Below are 22,566 nucleotides of genomic sequence, written 5' to 3'. Positions count from 1 at the left end.
GGGAGCCACCCAGAGTGGTTGGGGAAACTCAGCCAGATGGGCAGGGTATAAATTATTATTGTTGTTGTTGTTGTTGTTGTTAATAATAATATTATACTGTGATTCCTACATTGCAGGGGGTTGGACTCCTTTGGGGGACCTTCCAACTCTGCCATTCTATTATTCTGTGACCGGTGCACTGTAGATTAATGTGGATGCACCATAGCCAATATTTTACATGACAAACTATTATTCTCTCTTTGATTCATACAAAACCAGTGACCTTTTCAGGCCTTCAATGAACTGGGGGGGGAGGGGGAATAAAGCATGTATGAGGCATGGGAGGGGCATAACCCCCAACCTTCCCATACTGAATGGGGCACTTGAATACAAACTTTTAGTGCATTCGACTTAGAAACGTCCCCACTATTGGGAACCCAGATCTTTTGCCCGACTCAGGAAGCTATGAGGCTGCAGCCTATGGGAATGCACAGCCCTGATCTTCTGTTTAAGGCAAACACCTGAATAGGGCTCAGGAGAGACACCTACAGTGATGAGTCTGGAAAACAGCATAAATAAGCTTGTTCCCTCAGCCTGCTGTGCCCCTACTAAGTATCACACTATGGCTACTGGAATCCACATGCCCCTTTCCGAGACGTGCTTTATCCCACGACCATCATGATCTCTGAATGTCTGAACTGGACTATGGCTCTATACAAGCCAGTGGAAAGTTGCAATTGACTAAACCACATCAAGCAGGTTCTGGTCTAGTTAATTTCATCGGGTCGCTGTCATGATAGCGGTAGGTATCCAGGAATCTGCTCCCAATGTTCCACAAAAAAACACATTTCTCTCTTTAAACAAAAAAGGAATCACCTGGATCAAACCCCACAGCACACAAGTGTCAGCTCTATATATATTTTTTCCCAAGCACCCAGCACAAAATTTCCAAACTGCCTTGCATAACTTGGTCACAGCTACATTCCTACATGTGGCTATGATGCTCCCTGGCTTCATGGGCAAAATCCTTCTCTTGCCAATTAAACTTCATTGCAGAATTAACCCCTCAAGCTACTATTTTTTCCAGCACCCTTTTTCATTTTCTATGTATATTTATGGCATTTATATCCCACCTTTTCGACCAAGGAGCTCAAGGTGGCATAGGGGTCAGCAAACGTTTTCAGCAGGGGGGCGGTCCACTGTCCCTCAGACTATATTTTTTTTGGGGGGATGAACTAATTCCTATGTCCCACAAATAACCCAGAGATGCATTTTAAATTAAAGGACACATTCTACTCAAGTAAAAACACGCTGATTCCCAGACCATCTGTGGGCCAGATTTAGAAGGCAATTGGGCCGGATCCAGCCCCCAGGCCTTAGTTTGCCTACCCATAGCATACACAGTTCACCTGTCCTTATTTAATCCCCACAGCAACCCTGTGAGGTAGATGTTAAGCTGAGATGCCCTGAGTGGCCCAAGGTGAGCTCCATGGCCCAAATGGGGATTTGAACTCTGCTTTCCCAGGTCCTAGTCCAACACACTAACCACTACACCACACTGGCTCTCATGGGCAGACCTATCAGTTCGTGGCTGTGACTTCTCTGCGATGAGCCCCTTCTTCATCTACCCACATCATTTGCAGACATTTTAAAGCCCTCAGATTTGTTACCTCCCCATCCTTTTGTTTCTGCCCTCTTGCTTTTTATTTCCTCTACTCCAGCAGTGGTGATCCTTTTTCAGCTCAAGGACCACATTTAATAAAAGGCAACTTTCCAAAGGCTGCATGCCAATGGCGGGCAATGGATACAAATCTCCCCTTTCTACGGCAGGCTATGTTCCAGCCACACACGCAACCCTCCATCCAGGTAAGCAACAGGCGTTATCACAGCTCAAGGGTGCATACCAGCCAGGCAAAAGCACTCAAGGAGGGAGCAAAAGATCACAGAAGGGTTGTAGCTCAGTGGCAGAGCATCTGCCTAGCAGCTAGAAGGTCTCTGGTTCAATCCCTGGCAATCTCCTGGTCGGGCTGGGAGAGACTCCCTGCCTGAAACCCTCAAGACCCACTCCCTTTCATAGAATCATAGAATTGTAATGTTGGAAGGGACCACGAAGGGCATCTAGTCCAACCCCCTGCAATGCAAGAATCTTCTGTGGGGCTCGAGCTCAGAACCCTGAGAGTCTCATGTTGTACCAGCTGAGCTGAAGGCATTCTGAGCTAGATGGACTAGTGGGTCTGAATCAACATAAGACAGCTTCCTATGTTCCTCAAGGAGGGCCAGTGAAGGGATGCTGCCTGGTGAGAAGATGTGTGGCCCCAAGGGCCAGAAGGAGGAGCTTGGTGGGCCGCATGTGGCCCCTGGCCTGAGCTTCCCCACCCTTGATTCAAGACCTCAGTGAGCCACAGGTCCTAGCTAGAGCAACATCCTGCCTTGGGTGCTCTGTCCAGAACACCCAGAACGCTGTCCGTGGTGCTGATCTTCTGCCAGGCCTATTCCCAAGCTTCAACAGTTCTTCCCAAGGGACTCTTTTGAATATAACATGCCCCATACTATCTAGTCTTCTGCAACGGCCCTAACAATGCTTCAAAGAGAGACCCACAGCAGTATCGGAGCACCCAACGGGACCACGTCAAGGTAAGCATCCCTCAAAAAACACACCACCCAGGACCGCAAGTCCCCCTGCGTTTCGCTGGGGCCCTCGCGCAGGCTTACCCAGATCCCTCAGCTGACCGCCACTAGGTCTTCCGAGGTGAGAAAGCAACCCTCGTTTTTGCTTTCTCCGAGACGGCAACTGCTCCTCAAGTGTGTTCTAGCTTTCCTCCCCCACAAGAAAAAGCAAAAGTTACTACGGCAACCAGGAATTTTAAGCCACGGAAAAGCAGAAAATGTCACGAAGGGCTGCTGCTCATCGCGACGGGAGCACTGCATCCAAACACAAGTGAAAGGTGCAGAGGAGTCGCAGCTCAGGTGAGTAGAAGCATCTGCCTGGCAGGCAGAAAGACCGGGTTCAATCCCAGCATCTCCAGGTGGGCAGGGGACTGTTTCCTAACAGCACCTTCTCAGCACCCTCACCAAACTACAGCTCCCAGAATCCTTTGGGGGAAGGGGAAACTGTCTAAAATGGTGTGGTGCTCTTTCAATGTGTGGTGTTAATGTGGCATAGATCAGCCTGGGTGGAGAAGGAGATGTTTCAAGGCACCATCCACCAGCTTGGCTCACGCTAGTTACCTGGTCCGAGAACTACTTCCACTTACAGCTGTTCTGTCTGGCCATTAGGAACAAAATGAAGCCTTGGTACCACCCTGTTTTCCTTCTCCCCCCCCCCCATTCCACTTCCTTTTCCATCATGTCTCATTAGACCAGGCATGTCCAAAGTTCATTTTGGGGGCCCTCCGGTCGATGATTTAAAGCTCAACAACTCTAGCCCTGAGGGACGCGGGTGGTGCTGTGGGTTAAACCACAGAACCAAGGATTTGCCAATCAGAAGGTCAGCAGTTCGAATCCCCACGATTGGGTGAGCTCCCGTTGCTCAGTCCCAGCTCCTGCCAACTAGCAGTTAGAAAGTGCCAACTAGCAGTTAGAAGCCAAGTTTATCTACTTGCAACATCAAAGTGCAAGTAGATAAATAAGTACCACTCCGGCGGGAAGGTAAACGGTGTTTCCGTGTGCTGCTCTGGTTCGCCAGAAGCGGCTTAGTCATGCTGGCCACATGACCCAGAAAAACTGTACGCCGGCTCCCTTGGCCAATAAAGCGAGATGAGCGCCGCAACCCCACAGTTGGTCACGACTGGACCTAATGGTCAGGGGTCCCTTTACCTTTAACTCCAGCCCTCACACACATTCACTTCATCAAATCTGGCCCTCTTTGAAAGACGTTTGGGCAACCCTGCATTAGACTATAAGCCGCTGTTTTAAATGGCCAGCTGCTTTGAGTGGGGAAGGGCTGAAGCTCAATGAAAGAGCCTCTGTTTCAAATGCAGAAGGCCCCAGGTGCATCTTCAGGTCGTCCAGGGAGGGACCCCCTGTTTGAAAATACTAGCCAGAAGAACCAAAGATCTGACTCTCCCTCTCTCCTCTAAAACCTGGAGCCAAACCTGCAGCTCTGAAGGGACTCAGGCTGCTGAAAGTTGCCGAACCCTCTTAGAGGGAAAGCATTGGATTGACATTGGACGTAGAGGCTCTGCTTCCTTTTGCTGGCCTACACAGATCCCTTGGACCCTGATTCTTTGACAACGTGCCGCAGTTGTGTTGCAAGAGCACCGATGCAGCCCAGTAGCTGAGAGATTGCACTAAGCTCCAGGTTCAAACCACACTGGTGCCATGAGTTCACTAGGTGAGCATTCTGAAGCTGCTGAACTCCAGCTCCCATCAGACCCAGTCAGGAGAGCCCGGTGATCAGGGCTGATGGGAGTTGTAGTCCCAATAACATACGGAGGGCTACAAGTTCCTCACTGCTGCCTCAAAGCAAGCCACTCTCCCAGCCCAGCCTACCTCACAAGGTTGTTGTAAAAGCAGGAAGATGGTGTGTATGGAACGCTTCAATGTATTCAAGCGCTGAGCTTTATTGTTGGGTAGAGAAAAAGCATTTTGGAATCTTGTGGGTGCCTTTGCAAGGTGGTGGTCCCAATCTAGACTGCAAAGTCAGAGCTAGTGAATATATTCAAAATGGAAGATGGGTGGAGTGCCAATGCCCTGCAGATCAGGATTAGCCTTCAGCCCATTCTCCATTCTGCAATGCTTTAGGAAGGCGGTCCTATACATCTTAATGAAGAGGCATTAGCCATCACACAAAAATGACAAATGGAAGCCCATCCATCTCCTTCCTCACCCCCACCTCCTTCGTCTGGAGCGGTAATGGATCATTCCTCTTCCCACCCCCATTGCTGGGACTCTGGCAACTGCATTCACGAGCCAGCAGCTGATTAATGGCCCGGTGCACTTATTGCAATATGGCTCCCCTGTGATTAATATTCACCATTGATAACAATGCTTCCGAGGCACCTGGTGCCCCCATGGCGATGCAACCTGAAAGGTTACCCTACTTGCAATGCCACCCCAAACACTCTGTCAGCAGTTCAGCATGCTGCAGGCTTCAGTAGCAACAGCCTCTCGGATCGAAGTGATTGACCGAGTGCAGATAATGGCAGCAGAGCAGGATAAAAACACACAGAGACACACGCCAACGGACCGAGGACGGGACAGAGCCTTTTTCAGCTGCAGAAATCTACACACACCCCTGGAGGGGGGGAGCAGAAGAAGCTAGATGAGACCATAAGGGAAAGAGGCAGAGGGAAATCAGCTGACAGCCATCCTCTCTCCGAGCCCCCAGACATCCGTCACCGGGGCAGGCGTGGAAAGCACATCCGTCAGACGCCCGTTCTGAAGAAGTGACGGCGTGGCGACACGGGTGACCTTTTATCTGCGACACGGAACCGCGGAGGCTCTGGTCGTGATGCGGAGTAAATACAGCCTCCCTCTTCATTTATCTCCCAGCCGGCTGTCCATCTCTTCGTCTCACCTGTCCATCATCACAGGCAAGGTTTATTTAATTAGCCAAAGAGAAGCCTGAGCAACCACCCCCTTCCCCCCCCCACACACACTTTTTTTCCCTTTTAAAACAAATAAAATACAAAAAAATTCCTCTGCATTAATGACTCTTCTGCACTTCTAAGGACCTTTCCAGAAGATCAGGTTTTCTCTACACAAGAAATGCCAAAGTTACACAGATGCCTGCTAAACTTCCCACTGCAGAAAGGTGCTGGTTTTATCGGCGTTCAAGCTGCAGTTATTTCGTGGCTGGGGAAAATTTAAGAGCCAAACAGGAATTTCTCAATAGGGGTTTTTTGGCTTTCATGTCCCTGCCTTCCCTTTAAAAAAGAAGCTTTTGTTTTATTTTTATTTAAAATATTTTATAGTCTGCCTTTAAGGGCAAGAGCTCTCTCTTGGGGCAACGTATGAGATCAAACAATAGAATCATAGTAAACATACTTAATTGAAGCCAGTTAATAAGGGAGAGGTTAAAAACACCCAGCTAGTCCAATAGTAGCCGTGATTGCTGTGCTCTGTCTCAATAGTCGGTCAGAGGCAGTAATCCTGAATACCACTTGCGGGAAACCACAGGAGGGGAGAAAGATCTTGTGCTCGGGTCCTGCTTGCAAATTTTCCATAGGCATCTCATTGGCTTCCATGAGAACAGGATGCTGGACCCGATGGGCCATTGGCCTAATCCTGGAAGGCTGTTCCTATGTTATTATTCTTTTACTGATGGAGAATAAGGCTATCAGCAACTATGTTCTGCCTCCACTGTCAGAGGTTGTATATACACAGGCGAACTAATGCCAGTGAACTGGAAGAAGCAAAGATCAGCAGTGTCAAAGCAATGATTCTTCAACATCAGCTTCGTTGGACTGGTCATGTTGGGCAGATGCCTGATTCTCGTCTTCCAAAACAACTGCTCTATTCCGAACTTAAAAATGGAAAGCATAATGCTGGTGCTCAACAAAAGAGGTTAGAAGACTCTCTCAAGGCAAATCTTAAAAAATGTAGTATAAACACCAACAACTGGGAAACACTGGCTTGTGAGCACTCTGATTGGAGAACAGCCTTTACCAAAGGCTTTGAAGACACACGAACTCAGGACAAAAGGGAGAAATGTGCTAAGAGGAAGGCATGCTTGGCAAACCCTCACCATGATCAACTCCTGCCCCGAAATCTATGTCCCCACTGTGGAAGGACGTGTGGATCCAGAATTGGCCTCCACAGTCACTTACGCACTCACTGTTAAAACCGTGTTTGTGGAAGGCAATCTTGCTCGGCTACGAGGGATCGCCAAAGAAGAAGAAGATGCCCCCAAATTTGCTGGGAATTACAAGTGTGAAGAGTGTTCTTGTACTCAAGTTCTCCTTGCAGGCTTGCCATAAGAAGCTGTTCAGCCACTGTGAGAACAGGATGTCCGGGCTAGAGGGCCCATGGTGTGATTCAGCAGGAAGGTTCTTTTGTGTACATTGAATGGGGGACCTCCCACCTCCAGAGCACCCACCTGCAGCCAAGCTCTGTTAGAACTGTCAGGTTCTTTTCAACAACCACATTTCTAGGCCTCAGGGAAGCAGCTGGCTGTCACCCGGAAGGCACTGCGCTCCTGGAAGTCAGTGGAAAGTTCTGGGAAGCCTTCTCTGCTCTCCGAGCACAGTCTAAAGAAACAGCTTCTGTCCCTTTAAAGCACCTTTGAGTCAGCAGCAGACGAGATGGAAGGGTCGAGATTGATATTAATAAATTAGGATAAGGTACAATGTCAATGTCGGTTAATGAGTCATTCATTAGAGCGGTCCAATTTCCTAGGACATATCTCTACAGGAGTAACGTGCGAGCAGAGAGCGGGGGAAGGGGGGACAGAAATATAGGGCATCATGACACTCCATGCAGCATGAGAGGAACTGCTCGTCCGTCGTTTCTTGGTGCAGAGCACAGCGAAGCGGCCTTAGCCATGAAAAGCACTGTGGTGCAGCAACTGAAAGCACAGGCGAAGCATTTCCGAGAGTTGGAGCTGTTCAACCGCCTCAGAATGTGGCAGACTCTGGAGCCTGAGCAGAAAGTTAGTACAGTGGTACCTCTGGTTACGTACTTAATTAGTTCCAGAGGTCCGTTCTTAACCTGAAACTGTTCTTAACCTGAAGCACCACTTTAGCTAATGGGGCCTGCCGCTGCCGCACAATTTCTGTTCTCATCCTGAAGCAAAGTTCTTAACCCAAGGTAATATTTCTGGGTTAGCGGAGTCTGTAACCTGAAGCGTATGTAACCTGAAGCGTCTGTAACCTGAAGTGTATGTAACCAGAGGTACCACTGTACAGTGGTACCTCGGGTTAAGAACTTAATTCATTCTGGAGGTCCGTTCTTAACCCGAAACTGTTCTTAACCTGAGGTACCACTTTAGCTAATGGGGCCTCCCACTGCAGCCACGTGATTTCTGTTCTCATCCTGAAGCAAAGTTCTTAACCCAAGGTACTATTTCTGGGTTAATAGAGTCTATAACCTGAAGCGTCTGTAACCCGAGGTACGACTGTAGCTTTCTCTCCCCAAAAAGGCACCTGGAGACAAGTTGGATGCAAAAAAAGGCTGAGTCCCCCTCCCACCCATCCCTGATTTCATGGAGCCCAGAGCTGGCCCACCCATGAGGCAAGGTGGGGGGACTGCCTCATGCGGCAGGATCCACAGAGGCAGCAGGTCTGGCCTCCAAGGAATGCATTTGACCCTCAGAAGGCAACCCAGAAGGAAGTGCAGCCCTCGGACAGGAAAAGGTTCCCCACCTCTGGAATCAATCCTGTGACCTGGCAGTAGCTAGATTCCAAGGGAGTGTGTCATTGGCAGAAAGGCAGAGCAGGATCCAGTGTTGCCTTTATGCGTGTGTGTTAAGAGTGGCAAATTTAATGTCATGCCTGGAGGAAGCCAGGAAGAAAAACCAGTGGAGGGAGAGGCAAATGCATGTGAGGGTGTAATTACATTGGGGTGGGGGGGGTGGGATTTCTCCTCCTCCTCTAACATCAAGACTCCAGAAGCCAGCTTTGTCCCTGGGCGGGGAAGATGGAAAACTGTGATGGGCTTGTCCCAGGACGCAACAACCAGCCACACCTCTGAAGGGTGAAATCAGCACTTTCCTGGGCAGCCTTCCAGCTCTTCCTCATTCCCCCATGCCAGATTCCTCTGCCTTAAAGCAAAGGAGGGGAAGGCATTGAGAGTTGATTTAGAGTCACGCCAAGGCAGTGGCGTAGCGTGGGTTGTCAGCACCCGGGGCAAGGCAAGTAATTTGCGCCCCCTAACCCGTGGATTTGCGCCCCCTAACCCTAACCCCCAGATGTTGCGCCTGGTGCGGCCGGCCCCCCCTGCACCCCCCCACGCTACGCCACTGCGCCAAGGTCATAGAATAAGAGAATCGTGGTGTTGGAAGGGAGCCAAAGGGTCCTCTATTCCAACCCCCTGCAATGCAGGAATCTCAGCTAAAGCATCCATGACAGATGGCCATCCAGCCTCTGCTTAGAAACCCCCAAGGAAGGAGAGTCGACAAACTCTCAAGGGAGAATGTTCCACAGTCAAACAGCTCCTACGGTCTGAAAGATTTTTCTGTATGTTTAGTCAGAATCTCCTTTCCTGTAACTTGAAGCCATTGGTTCGAGTCCTACCCTCCAGAGCAGGAGAAAACAAGCTTGTTCCCTCTTCCATGTGGCAGCCCTTGAAATATTTGAAGATGGCTCTCATATCTCCTCTTTTCTGGTCTAAACATACCCAGCTCCTTCAACCATTCCTCATAAGGCTTTGTTTCGAGACACTTGATCATCTTGGTTGCCCACATGGTCCTTCTCACTGTTTGTTCATTATGATTATCATGGTGGGCTGGAGGTGGTTGTACGCAACCACCATTCCAGGTTGGCCCATCAAGTCCAGCATCCCGTTCTCACAGTGGCCAGCCAGATGTCCGCAAGCAGGTCCTGAGACCACCAGGGCTCTGCTCACTTGTCATTCCCAGCAAAGGGCATTCAGAAGCATGCTGCTCTGACTGCAGAGGTAGAGTACAGCCATGGTGGCCCATAGCCGAGACCTTCTCAACCACAGAGTTGCTGATCACACGGTCAGGTGGTGGGCAGCCAAATCTCAGCATGGGTGCAGGTCCTCCAACTGATGGGAGCTTACAGGCAATATCTTGGAAAGTTGTGAGCTCTCCTTCATGGGAGATTTTTAAAGAGAGGTTGGATGGCCACCTGCCAAGGATTCCTTATCTGTCATCCCTGAACTTCAGAGTGTTGGACTAGATGACTCTTGGGGTCCCTTCCATCTCTCCACTTCTATGATGCCATTAATACAGCTGGTTGCCTATAGCCAGAGCAGCGAATTTTGAGACCCGCCACATCCAACTGCCGCACTGCTCTCAGCGTGGCTTCTGTTATCCCACAGCACCCTCTGCTGTTTGCAAGAGGCCAAGCATGCAGACTTTATTTATTTTTTTACAGATGATTATGATGGTGAAGGGACGCGGGTGGAGCTGTGGGTTAAACCACAGAATCTAGGACTTGCTGATCAGAAGGTCGGTGGTTCGAATCCCCGCGATGGGGTGAGCTCCTGTTGCTCAGTCCCAGCTCCTGCCAACCTAGCAGTTCGAAAGCACGTCAAAGTGCAAGTAGATAAATAGGTACCACTCCAGCGGGAAGGTAAACGGCGTTTCCATGTGCTGCTCTGGTTCGCCAGAAGCGGCTTAGTCATGTTGGCCACATGACCCGGAAGCTGTACGCCGGCTCCCTTGGCCAATAAAGCGATATGAGCACTACAACCCCAGAGTCGGCTACGACTGGACCTAATGGTCAGGGGTCCCTTTACCTTTTATGATGGTGATGACAATGACTATTTACCCTCCATTCACCCTAAGTCCCAGGGCGGGTTGCAGTAACTGTTAAAAACACATAGGAAGTTGTCTTATCAACTTGTGACCATTAATCCATCCAGCTCAGTACAGTGGTACCTCTGGTTAAGAACTTAATTCGTTCTGGAGGTTCGTTCTTAACCTGAAACTGATCTTAACCTGAGGTACCACTTTAGCTAATGGGGCATCCCGCTGCCGCTGCCGCACAATTTCTGTTCTCATCCTGAAGCAAAGTTCTTAACCCGAGGTACTATTTCTGGGTTAGTGGAGTCTGTAACCTGAAGCGTCTGTAACCTGAAGTGTCTGTAACCCAAGGTACCACTGTACTGTCAATACTGACCGGTGGCGGCTCTCTAAGATATCAGACCAGGCTCTCATCCAGCCCAGCCTGGAAACAACAAGAGTTGAACCTGGTACCTTCTGTATGCAAAGGAGTTGCTCAGCTGCTGAGCAACAGCCATTCCCTATGCATCGAGAAGCCATCAAATTAGGTGTCTCCCCCTGCCCCAACACACACATGCACACTTCCAAAATGACAGAGAGGTTTGCAGACTTGCTGCTGTGATCAAAGTTTGCTGTACACTCTTTTTACAGCTGTTGAAGAAACTGTTAAGCAGAGAGGCAGATGAGAATTCGTAAAGGAACGTCAACAAGGTGCGAGATTTCCAGGCACCCCTAACAGGAGGGTCCTGTCGGCCGTTCTAGGATATACTAGAAGCTATAAGCAGACGCTTATAAGGGATGCGGGTGGCGCTGTGGGTAAAAGCCTCAGCGCCTAGGGCTTGCCGATCAAAAGGTTGGCGGTTCGAATCCCCGCGGCGGGGTGCGCTCCCGTTGCTCGGTCCCAGCGCCTGCCAACCTAGCAGTTTGAAAGCACCCCCGGGGGCAAGTAGATAAATAGGGACCGCCTACTGGCAAGAAGGTAAACGGCGTTTCCGTGTGCTGCGCTGGCTCGCCAGATGCAGCTTTGTCACGCTGGCCACGTGACCCGGAAGTCTCTCCGAACAGCGCTGGCCCCCGGCCTCCTAAGTGAGATGGGCGCACAACCCTAGAGTCTGTCAAGACTGGCCCATACGGGCAGGGGTACCTTTACCTTTACCTTTATAAGCAGATCAGGGAAGCCAAGAAGCTTTTCCCACCCTACTTTCCACTCCAGTTTCACCTCTTCTGAGAAAAGGCGAGTAAAAGGAGGTTGCCAGAGGTGTATAAAAATTACACGTAGAGAAAGTGGTTAATGGGAAGTGTTTTCTTCCCTCTCCCATAACACCAGAACTCACAGACAGCCAATGACGCTCAAGGTTCATTGTTAGACGATTCAGGACAGATAAACAAGAGAGGGTTTCTTCATGCAATGCATAGTTAAACTGTGGAACTCACTCCCACAGGAGGCAGTGCCGAAAGACAGTGCTATAGCTGGCTACTAGCTGCGATGGCTATGCTCTTCCTCCACGGTCAGAGGCAGTAATGTCTCTGAATGCCAGTTGCCGCGAATCACAGGTGGAGAGGTGCTCAGGTCCTGCTTGTGGGCTTTCCATGGAGACATCTGGTTGCTCATTTTAAGAGGAGGGTTGCTGGGCTAGGTGGGCTATTGGCCTGATCTAGCAGGCTCGTCTTATGTTCCTATGCTTTTATTCTCATCTGGGCAACCAGAGCCACACATCAGTCGTGGACACCTAGCTAAACTGCAAACCTACCAGGAGGCAGTGATGGCCACCAACTTAGATGGTTTTAAAAGAGGGTTGGGAAAATTCAGGGAAGAAGAGGAGGCTACCGGGGGGTGGGGGTACTAGCCATGACTGAAGGCATTGCTTCTAAATACCAGCTGCTGGAGGGGAGAGCACTATTGCGCTCAGGTCAGTGTGATAATTGTGAGAACAGGCCACTGGACTAGATCTGCCATTGGAGATAAGGTCCTGAAGAATATATATAGAATATATATATACTGTATACTTGAAGGAACATCTCCACCCCCATCGTTCAGCCTGGACACTGAGGTCCAGCGCTGAGGGCCTTCTGGCGGTTCCCTCGCTGCAAGAAGTGAGGTTACAGAGAACCAGGCAGAGGGCCTTCTCGGTAGTGGCGCCTGCCCCGTGGAACGCCCTCCTGGCAGATGTCAAAGCAATAAACAACTATTTTACATTTAAAAGACAACTGAAGGCGGCCCTGTTTAGGGAAGTTTTTAATGTCTGATGCTGTATTGATTTTAATATTCAGTTGGAAGCCACTCAGAGTGGCTGGGGAAAGCCAGCCAGATGGGCAGGGTATAAATTATAAATGTATTGTTATCGTTATCGTTATCGTTATTGTTATCGTTATCGTCATTATTTAACCTAACTGGGAGGGCCCCAAGGTTCCCCACTGAAAGTTAGACACCCAGTCATCAGCGAGGGAGGGAGGGAGGAAGAGCACACCTTCGCACCTGATTTATGGACGCTCCGGAGGCAGGAGAGGGAGGCGTTGAGCCTTGCACATTCTTCCTGGTTGGCCCCAAACTTCTTCACCGTCATGCAGACCTGCTCGTCCGTCATCTCCAGAAGGTCCTCCAGGTTCAACTGGCCAGGAGTTATTTCCTAGAGGGAGGCAGGGGGAAGGCAAGTGTCATAAGAAGGAGGAAGAGAGTCTCATCAGGCCTCATCGGTTCATAGTTTCAAGATTTGCTTACCACAGGGAAAAGGCGGCCTGGGCAGGCCGGGTCGTCCTCTTATATACCTGCTGGGATTGACAAGGCATCTAAACCTCACCTGAATCTCATAGCTCTCCTGTAGCTGCCTCTGATTAGTTATCATTTAACTCTTGGGGGAAATAATTAGCATCACACATCATGTGATGACGCAAGCCAGTCTTGTGGCAGCTAGACTGGTGACTGGGAGGGCCGCCGAGACCATATAACACCGGTCTTGAAAGACCTACATTGGCTCCCAGTACATTTCCGAGCACAATTCAAAGTGTTGGTGCTGACCTTTAAAGCCCTAAATGGCCTCGGTCCAGTATATCTGAAGGAGTGTCTCCACCCCCATCGTTCTACCCGGACACTGAGGTCCAGCACCGAGGGCCTTCTGGCAGTTCCCTCACTGCGAGAAGCCAAGTTACAGGGAACCAGGCAGAGGGCCTTCTCGGTAGTGGCACCCGCCCTGTGGAACACCCTCCCACCAGATGTCAAAGAGAACAACAACTACCAGACTTTTAGAAGACATCTGAAGGCAGCCCTGTTTAGGGAAGCTTTTAATGTTTGATGTATTACAGTATTTTAATATATTTTTTTTGGAAGCCGCCCAGAGTGACTGGGGAAGTCCAGCCAGATGGGCGGGGTATAAATAAATTATTATTATTATTATTATTATTATTATTATTACTATTATTATTATTATTATGGAAGTTGCTGAACCAATTAACCAACTAGAAGGATTACTGTTAATAGCACCAGTTTTCCTATAACTTGATATTGCTGGATACTTTCAAGGGTAGAGCATCTGCCCTGCTCACAGAAGGTCCCTTTCAACTCTCAGCGTCTTCCGTTAGGGCTAGGAATGTCCCTTGCCCAAAACCCTGGAGAACTGCTGCTGCCGGTCAGAGTTGCCTGTATTGAGCTAGATGGACCAAGGGCCTGGCTAAGGCAGCTTCCTATGGTCCTATGTCGCTTTTCAGATTTTCCACTGAAAAACTGACCCAACATAAAAAGAAAAACCCAATCCTATTTCTCATTTTCCTCCCTTTAATGCTAAAAAAAAGGAGGTGTTTTAGTCAGGCGCTGCCAGCTAAGCCTATGCATATGAGCTAGATCAGGGACGTCTAACTTCCAAGAGTCTGCAATCTACTCACTGTATTAAAAAAAACTGGCAGTGATCTACCCATTTTCAGAGTTGTTGAGCTCCTTTTAGGAAGCCAAAGTTGTTTTTCCTGGGGGGGGGGGGGAGACTCACAGATTTGAGCAATGCTGCCCTCTTGTGGACCTGTGGAGACAGTGCACAAAAGAAGTGTGACTGCACTTTTAACTTTTCAGGGTCTGAAATTGGATGGAGAGTGCGGCTTATATTCGGGAGTGCTTCCTTTTATTCGTCTCTTACCTTAAAAGAGGGATTTGATCAGAGAATATATAAAAGTAATAAAACCGACAATCATTTTGATAAAGTGGATACAGTACTGGTACACCCAAGCACCAGTAATCAATGGCCGGTTGTCATCTGTCAAGCAAGCTTCAAATTGTAAGGGGACAGAGAGAAGAAAGGTGATTGGCTGAGTAGATGATGATGCTGCCATAGGTGGGTTCTGCTGAGTCATTGTATATTCATATCTCAAAAACTGCTTCCTGGGAGAGTCAGCAGAAATTGTAGTTTGGAAAAGAGTCAGGGCTTGCCAACTGACCATATCTTGGCCTCCTTTCGTGCCTTTCAAAAAGGACCAGCCTGTGGAGATCTGGCAGTGAAATACGTTATTTGCATGGCTTTAAACACGATCATGTACTCATTACTGGAGATCAAACTACTGTTAAAGCAGGCATAGGGAAACTCGGCCCTCCAGATGTTTTGGGACTACAATTCCCATCATCTCTGACCACTGGTCCTGTTAGCTAGGGATGATGGGAGTTGTAGTCCCAAAACATCTGGAGGGCTGAGTTTGCCTATGCCTGTGTGAGAGTAATTCAAAATACGGCAATCCTAGGAACGGTTCTTTGTAACCACATACCACATCATGAATTTTAGCCCTAATGAAGATTTTATGTTACAAAAAGAAGAAAGAAAAAGAAGACGTGACGTGTAAAAGTCGGCAATATGATAGACTTTTAGTCTGCCAGGCCTTTTTTATATGGATGCTTTGGGCTGAATGATGGAATAAGGGTGATGGGATGCGGTTGGGGTCCGTGTTCCTACTTCTTCCTTCCATGCTTTAAGCATGGACTGTGTGGACCTGTTTAGTGTCGTGGGAATTTTCCTTAGTTTGTTTTGGAGGGACAGGTAGTGAAGATGTTTCTGATTTTATCTATCTCCATGTGCACCCATTGTTTACCCCCCCCCATCTCCCGCTCTTTCCCTTCCAACCACATGACGTCTATTGACAATAGCGTCTCATAAAGCAACTGTGGAAAAGACTCTATGAATTGAAAGGGAAGACGCTAGATGTATTTTTCCTTGTTTATTTGGCTGTCTTGTAACACAATACAATATTTAATACAGTGGTGTCTTGGTTGTTGAACGTAATCCGTTCTGGAAGACCGTTCGACTTCCGAAATGTTCGAAAACCGAGGCACAAAGGGCAGTCTGCAAAGTCAATGGATAAAAGGGGGGGCACACACTCAATGAAAGCTGTTCGACTTCCGAGGCGCATTTGAAAACATAAGCATTTACTTCCGGGTTTTCAGCGTTAGAAAACCAAAAGGTTCGGCTTCCAAGATGTTCAACAACCGAGGTACCACTCTAAAAACTTTTTTAAAAAACAAGAAACATAAGTGAAGTGAAGGTTTGCAGAGAACCTCAGTTTCTCAGTGTGCTTTCAACTGCCTCTACTTTAGGTAAAGGTAAAGGGACCCCTGACCATTGGGTCCAGTCGTGACCGACTCTGAGGTTGCGGCGCTTATCTCACTTTATTGGCCAAGGGAGCCAGCGTACAGCTTCTGGGTCATGTGGCCAGCATGACTAAGCCGCTTCTGGTGAACCAGAGCAGCGCGTGGAAACGCCGTTTACCTTCCCGCTGGAGTGGTAGCTATTTATCTACTTGCACTTTGACGTGATTTCGAACTGCTAGGTTGGCAGGAGCAGGGACCGAGCAACAGGAGCTCACCCTGGCGCGGGGATTCGAATCGCCGACCTTCTGATCGGCAAGTCCTAGGCTCTGTGATTTAACCCACAGTGCCACCCGTGTCCCCCGCCTCTGCTTTACATCACCTAATTAACTAACTAAACTAATTAAAACACCTCAGCACTGTGAGCTCACAGCAAATGATTCTTCCACTGTGCTTCTTAGCGACCCCAGTTTGGTCCCCGTCTTATTGCACATTCTCCAAAAAGGAACGATTCGTAGAGCACCGTCAAAGGCACACAGAACAGAGGAAGGGGAGGAGGGGGGCTGGAGGGACAAGAAGCTGGAAGAGGGAGGCCAACCCCTCCGAGACCCTGTGCGCAGCTCACCTCCAGGACCTCCTTGCGGACATTGACGATGCGGAACCAGTGCAGGAGCTGTGGGAAGCCCTCGAGCTTGGCATTGCGTTCCTGAAGGGCCACTTTCCTCTTGCACGAGAGCTGGCGGCTGAAGTACTTCACCAGTTTGCTCTGGAAAACAGAAAGGGTTGGGAAGAGACAGGAGGTAGGCGGAGTCAAGGGAGCTGTCTGTCAGGAGATCCTGCCCACCCCCTAGGCATGTTCCCCCTCCTCTCCCCACCATGCTCCCTTCTGCACCCTCTAGCAGTTCGCGGCCTGGCCCCCAACGAATCACACCTGCAGGTGTCGCCACCATGTATTTCTTTCTTTCAAATGTTTTCCATAAATAAATAAAAGTGGTAAAGGTAAAGGGACCCCTGACCATCAGGTCCAGTCGTGGACGACTCTGGGGTTGCAGCGCTCATTTCGCTTTATTGGCCAAGGGAGCCGGTGTCCAGCTTCCGGGTCATGTGGCCAGCATGACTAAGCCACTTCTGGCGAACCAGAACAGCACACAAAACGCCGTTTACCTTCCTGCCGGAGTGGTACCTATTTATCTACTTGCACTTTGATGTGCTTTCGAATTGCTAGGTTGGCAGGAGCAGGGACCGAACAACAGGAGCTCACCCTGTTGCGGGGATCCGAACCGCCGACCTTCTGATCAGCAAGTCCTAGGCTCTGTGGTTTAACCCACAGCACCACCTGCATCCCCAATAAAAGTGGTACACAGGGTATATTGCCACTGACAGTGGGGGCAGAATCTAGCCGCCATGGCTAGCAGGGAGTGGGGGCAGACCCCAAAGTGGTTACGAGGAGAGTCATGGAACTATAGAATTGTAGGGTTGGAAGGACTAGTCCAAGTCCCTGCAATTCGGGAATCTTTTGCCCAATGTGGAACTCGAACCCGTGACCCTGAAATTAAGAGTCAATTATGCACCACACACTAATTTTATTTCCGATGGAAACAGAAGCATATATTTCATCCTTGGTAATTTTGCTCAACCACTTTCTTCATAGACTTCTTTCTTTCCTTTTCTTTTACAAAGATTTTCTTTTATCAAAAATCAAAAAGAACTCAGACAGCCCAACAGGTAAATGCAAATAAGATCCAGGCACAACAGAGTTACAAACCCTGTGTTCCAGCTATTTCAAATCTCAGAGATCCCCTTTCATAATGCAATGATGTTGTTGTTGTTGTTGTTGTTGTTGTTGTTGTTGCAAAAGGATTTAAGCAAAAAAAAAAACACACATCCTGATCACTGTCTTTTCTGAAGCAGACTGAAAAATGTATTTCGTTTTTTTGTCGTTAAGCCAGCCTGTTGCACAAAGGAAAAAAATTGCCCTCATCTCTCTAACTCCTTCTGCCTCTGGCCAAGCCCCTCGCTGGCACGCAGGCTCACAAAGTTGACCAAAACTTACATAAGTTTGTAAGAGGAGCCTGCTGGATCCAGCCAATGGCCCATCTAGTCCAGAATCCTGTTCTCCCATTGGCCAACCAGATGCTCCAATGGGAAACCCTGCAAACAGGACCCAAACACAAGAACACTCTTCCCTCCTGCGGTTTCCAGCTACAGATATTCAGAGGTGTTGTTGCCTCTGACAGTGAAGGTATAGAATGTAGCCTTTCCCTCCAGGGATTTGTCCAACCCCTCATTTAAAGCCATCCAAATCGGTGGCCATCAGTGCATCCTGCGGCAGCGAGTTCCACAGTTTAACAACGTGCTGCATGCATGGATAAGAAGAAGGAGAGTTTGGATTTGATATCCCGCTTTATCACTCCCCTTCAGGAGTCTCAAAGCGGCTAACAATCTCCTTTCCCTTCCTCCCCCACAACAAACACTCTGTGAGGCAAGTGGGGCTGAGAGACTTCAGAGAAGTGTGACTAGCCCAAGGTCACCCAGCAGCTGCATGTGGAGGAGCAGAGACGCGAACCCGGTTCACCAGATTACGAGTTCACCGCTCTTAACCACTACACCACACTGGCTTTCTTTTATCTGCACTTAAACCTCCAGCATTCAGCTTGTCCACAGTCCAAGTGCTATGAGCGGGGGAGAAAAACTTCTCTCCTTGCTGGGCATCATGAACCCGTCAACGGCGTCCCTGCTAAGTTGCAGCTCACCATTCCTGACACAAGGTGGCACTGCGTTATATATCCAGGGGTGTCTGCCTCTTCATCCTTTTTCATAGCCTTGCTGGTTCTTCCCCTGCAGAGACACCAAAGGGTGTCTCGTAGCAGCGCCCCAAAAGATAGATAAAAGTTTATTTGCATTAGCCAATGGCCATAGCAACAGTAAAACATTACAGTATACGCAGAAAAGGAAATTTGATATAAGAGCACAATTTAAAGACCTGAATCAGCCATCAGTTAGTGGCTCTTATTCTGCTTGCCCCTGCTATGAACCTAGCAACCTTTGCTGTTATCTGCTCATTTTGATCCGATAAAAGAAAGGACATTGTGTCAGTGGCTGAGCTCCATGGGATGGTTAGTACGAGTGGGGTGATGATCTCGTTCCTCAGGTCTTTGTAGAGAGTACAGTGGTAGCTCAGATTAAGTACCGTATTTTTCGCTCTATAAGACGCACCAGACCATAAGACGCACCTAGTTTTGGGAGGAGGAAAACAAGAAAAAAAATATTCTGAATCTCAGAAGCCAGAACAACAAGAGGGATCGCTGCACGGTGAAAGCAGCAATCCCTCTTGCTGTTCTGGCTTCTGGGATAGCTGCGCAGCCTGCATTCGCTCCATAAGACGCACACACATTTTCCCTTAGGAGGGAAAAAGTGAGTCTTATAGAGCAAAAAATACGGTACTTAATTCATTCCGGAGGTCCGTTCTTAGCCTGAAACTGTTCTTAACCTGAAGCACCACTTTAGCTAATGGGGCCTCCTGCTGCTGCCGCGCCACCGCTGCACGATTTCTGTTCTCATCCTGAAGCAAAGTTCTTAACCCGAGGTACTATTTCTGTGTTAGCAGAGTCTGTAACCTGAAGCGTATGTAACCTGAAGTGCATGTAACCCGAGGTACCACTGTTTATTGAGTTTTACATAAAAAAATTTAATTCAAACAAAACATCCACCTCATTGTTTAGGATTCCCTGAATCCTTCAACTCCCCTCCACCCTTCCAGGGTTACCATTATCAATTCCCCCCCCCCATTACTTTCTCTTTTTTTTTTAACAAAAAATAATTCATTTTTACCATAGTTTTTCGTACATTACAAGCATTACTCAAATCCTGCCAAAGTTTTTAGTTGTTTACAGTGTTCTCTTAAATCAGGGGTCAGCAAACTTTTCCAGCCATGGGCCAGTCCACTGTCCCTCAGACCTTGTGGGGGGGCCAGACTATATTTTGAAGGAAAAAAATGAATGAATTCCTATGCCTCACAAATCACCCAGATTTTTAATAAAAAGAAACATTCTACTCATGTAAAAACACGCTGATTCCCGAACCGTCTGCAGGCCAGATTGAGAAGGCGATTGGGCCACATCCGGCCCCCGGGCCTTAGGTTGCCTACCCCTGGTCTGAGCTATTTGCTTGTGGAAAATTGCCCCAGTACTTGGGCCTCAGCCCACCCCCATCATTCAGCCTGGACACTGAGGTCCAGCTCTGAGGGCCTTCTGGCAGTTCCCTCACTGCAAGAAGTAAGCAGGGAACTAGGCAGAGGGCCTTCTTGGTAGTGAAGCCCGCCCTGAGGAATGCCCTCCCATCAGATATAAACAACTATCTGACTTTTAGAAGACATCTGAAGGCTGCTCACCTGTTTAGGGAAGTTTTTAATGGTTGATCTTTTATTGTATTTTTAATATCCTGTTGGAAGCCGCCCAGAGGGGGCAGGGTATATATTGTTGTTGTTGTTGTTGTTGTTGTTGTTGTTGTTAAGCACTGCTCCATCAGAGGGCAATGTCCTGCCACGCCACCATCCTCAGAGGATAAGTCTACTGCAGTATTTTCATTTCCCAAACCTTGCTGAAGCCACAGACTGCAAAATCAGGCGGTGCCTCTGTTGCAATCCAGAGACATGGAGCAGACAACACTCCTGGCCTTCAGGCTACATGGAGTTTTGGTTACCTTCAGCTCCTTGCTTAGACAACATCTCTGGCAGTGGGGTGCCAGCCTGCATGGCTCTCTTGCAGCTGTCCAGGGTCCTGTTCCCATCTGCCTTCTATGTAAGGGAACTAACCCTTTAAGGAGGAAGGGGCGGGACAGACATCCATTGTGACACAGAGTGTTGAACCTGGAAGGACCAGGGTTCAAATCCCCACTCAGCCATGAAGCTCATTGAAGTGGCCTTGGGCCAGTCACTGCCTCTCAGCCTACCCTACCCACAGGGTTGTTGTGAGGATAAAATGAGGAGGAGGGAGGAGAACCACTATGAGCTGCTTGGAGGAAAATTGGGATATAATGTTATTGAATAAATGAATAAATAAAATGAATGAATAGATAGATAAAAAAAACACTGTGCTCAGAGATCTATCCATTCAGTGTTTTATTTCCTCATTGTATCCTGTTCTCCTGGCGACATTGCAAGTCGCTTTGGCTATGAGTTGGGGTGGGAGAGAAATTCAACTCAGTTCACATTTTAAGGCAACCGTACTTAATTTGCAATTTGTAAAACAATATGCAAACTGAAACACACAGCCGTCCTCTGAAATTCACTCTCCTCTGAATTTTGCAAGGCAGTTCTCTAACCAAGTAACATCTGCAAATATACATATACTAAAGTCTGCACACAAATGAACTTTAGTAATAATAATGATGACAACATGGAAAGATGCATTGCGTTAGGAAAATCGCTTTGCAAAAGTGTGTACATCGGGGAAAATTGCATGCAAACGATGTGTATAGTTGGGAGAAATTCACATTTAAAATGCTTATGAATTTTCATGAGGACTTTGTTTTTTTAAAAAATTGCAAACTGGTGTGGAAATGTGGAGAACCTAGGATTGGAAAAATGAGAAACAGAAATAGACAGGTTCTCTGTCCATCCCTTGTTATGGGTTTAAAAGGAGAGTATGCAAATATTAAGTAGAAACAGACAAAAGCTCTGCAGCCCTTCATGCAGAATAATAGTGGTGCTCATTTCTCCATCTCTTTTGCCCAGGACAAGCCCAGGCTCTGCTCATTTCAAAAGAGCAACCTGCAAGCTGATACCTGAATAGAGATTGTGGCTACGAGGCGATAAGAGAAAATATTTATCCTCAGCCCCCTCTCTGTGTCCCTCAAACAGCTTATTCTCCATGGAGATGGCAGGCAAGGGGGAGAAGGGGGGAGCAGTGTGGTGAGAGGAGAGAGTCAGTAGCTGCTCAACTGCCTCAGGACTCCACAAAAGGTTTCCTTCAAGAAAATGGGCCAACCACACCCAGAGGTAGCTGCCGCCCCCTGGAATAGTAGGGCGCAAGGCAGGGAGCCGAACAGCAGGGGGAGCCAGAGCCAATGGCAGACAGAAGCAGCTAATTCTATTTTTTCCCCCATTCTCCATTCTGTGAGACTGAGGAGGAGGAAGCTGACAACCAGGACCATCCCCTGGGCTGGTTATGAGTAAACCAGGCAGGCTGGTAGGGGCTGGCTGAGGGCAGCCCCAATCCACACTAATGGATCAGACTCCATTGAAAGTTTCTCCCTTCTTCACAAATAGGAAAGGGGGGAGCCTTGCCAGCCATTGCTACTGTCGTCATCATCATGATCATCATTTTTTATTTATACCCCGCCCATCTAGCTGGGCTTTCCCAGTCACTCTGGGCGTCTCCCAGCAGAATATTAAAACCACAATAAAACATCAAACATTAAAAACTTCCCTAAACAGGGCTGCCTTCAGATGTCTTCTGAAAGTCAAACAGTTGGTTTACACTGGCACCTCGGGTTACAAATACTTCAGGTTACAGACGCTTCAGGTTACAGACTGCACTAACCCAAAAATAGTACCAAGAACTTTGCTTCAGGATGAGAACAGAAATCACGCGACAGCGGCACGGAGGAAGTGGGAGGCCCCACTAGCTAAAGTGTTACCTCAGGTTAAGAACAGTTTCAAGTTAAGAACGGACCTCCAGAACTA

At 48.4% G+C, this 22,566-nt stretch overlaps 1 protein-coding gene across 1 annotated transcript in view; it reads right to left on the bottom strand.

Moving 5' to 3' along the window:
• The window catches only part of KSR2 (kinase suppressor of ras 2), a gene marked incomplete at its 3' end in the record, with an annotated part of 182,392 nt that overhangs the window by 138,578 nt on the left and 21,248 nt on the right, over window positions 1–22,566 (bottom strand). The window contains exons 2-3 of the mRNA XM_083417455.1: window positions 16,507–16,647; window positions 12,804–12,954 (exon numbers count right to left, since the gene is read on the bottom strand). Coding sequence (XP_083273581.1) covers window positions 12,804–12,954; window positions 16,507–16,647 — 292 coding nt within the window. The remainder of the gene's footprint in view (window positions 1–12,803; window positions 12,955–16,506; window positions 16,648–22,566) is intronic.

Source organism: Podarcis tiliguerta (assembly GCF_965153285.1).
Source record: "Podarcis tiliguerta genome assembly, chromosome: 16".
NCBI lineage: Eukaryota > Metazoa > Chordata > Lepidosauria > Squamata > Lacertidae > Podarcis > Podarcis tiliguerta.
The sequence above is the reverse complement of the archived record's forward strand: the minus strand, read 5'-3'. Positions and strand labels throughout refer to the sequence as shown.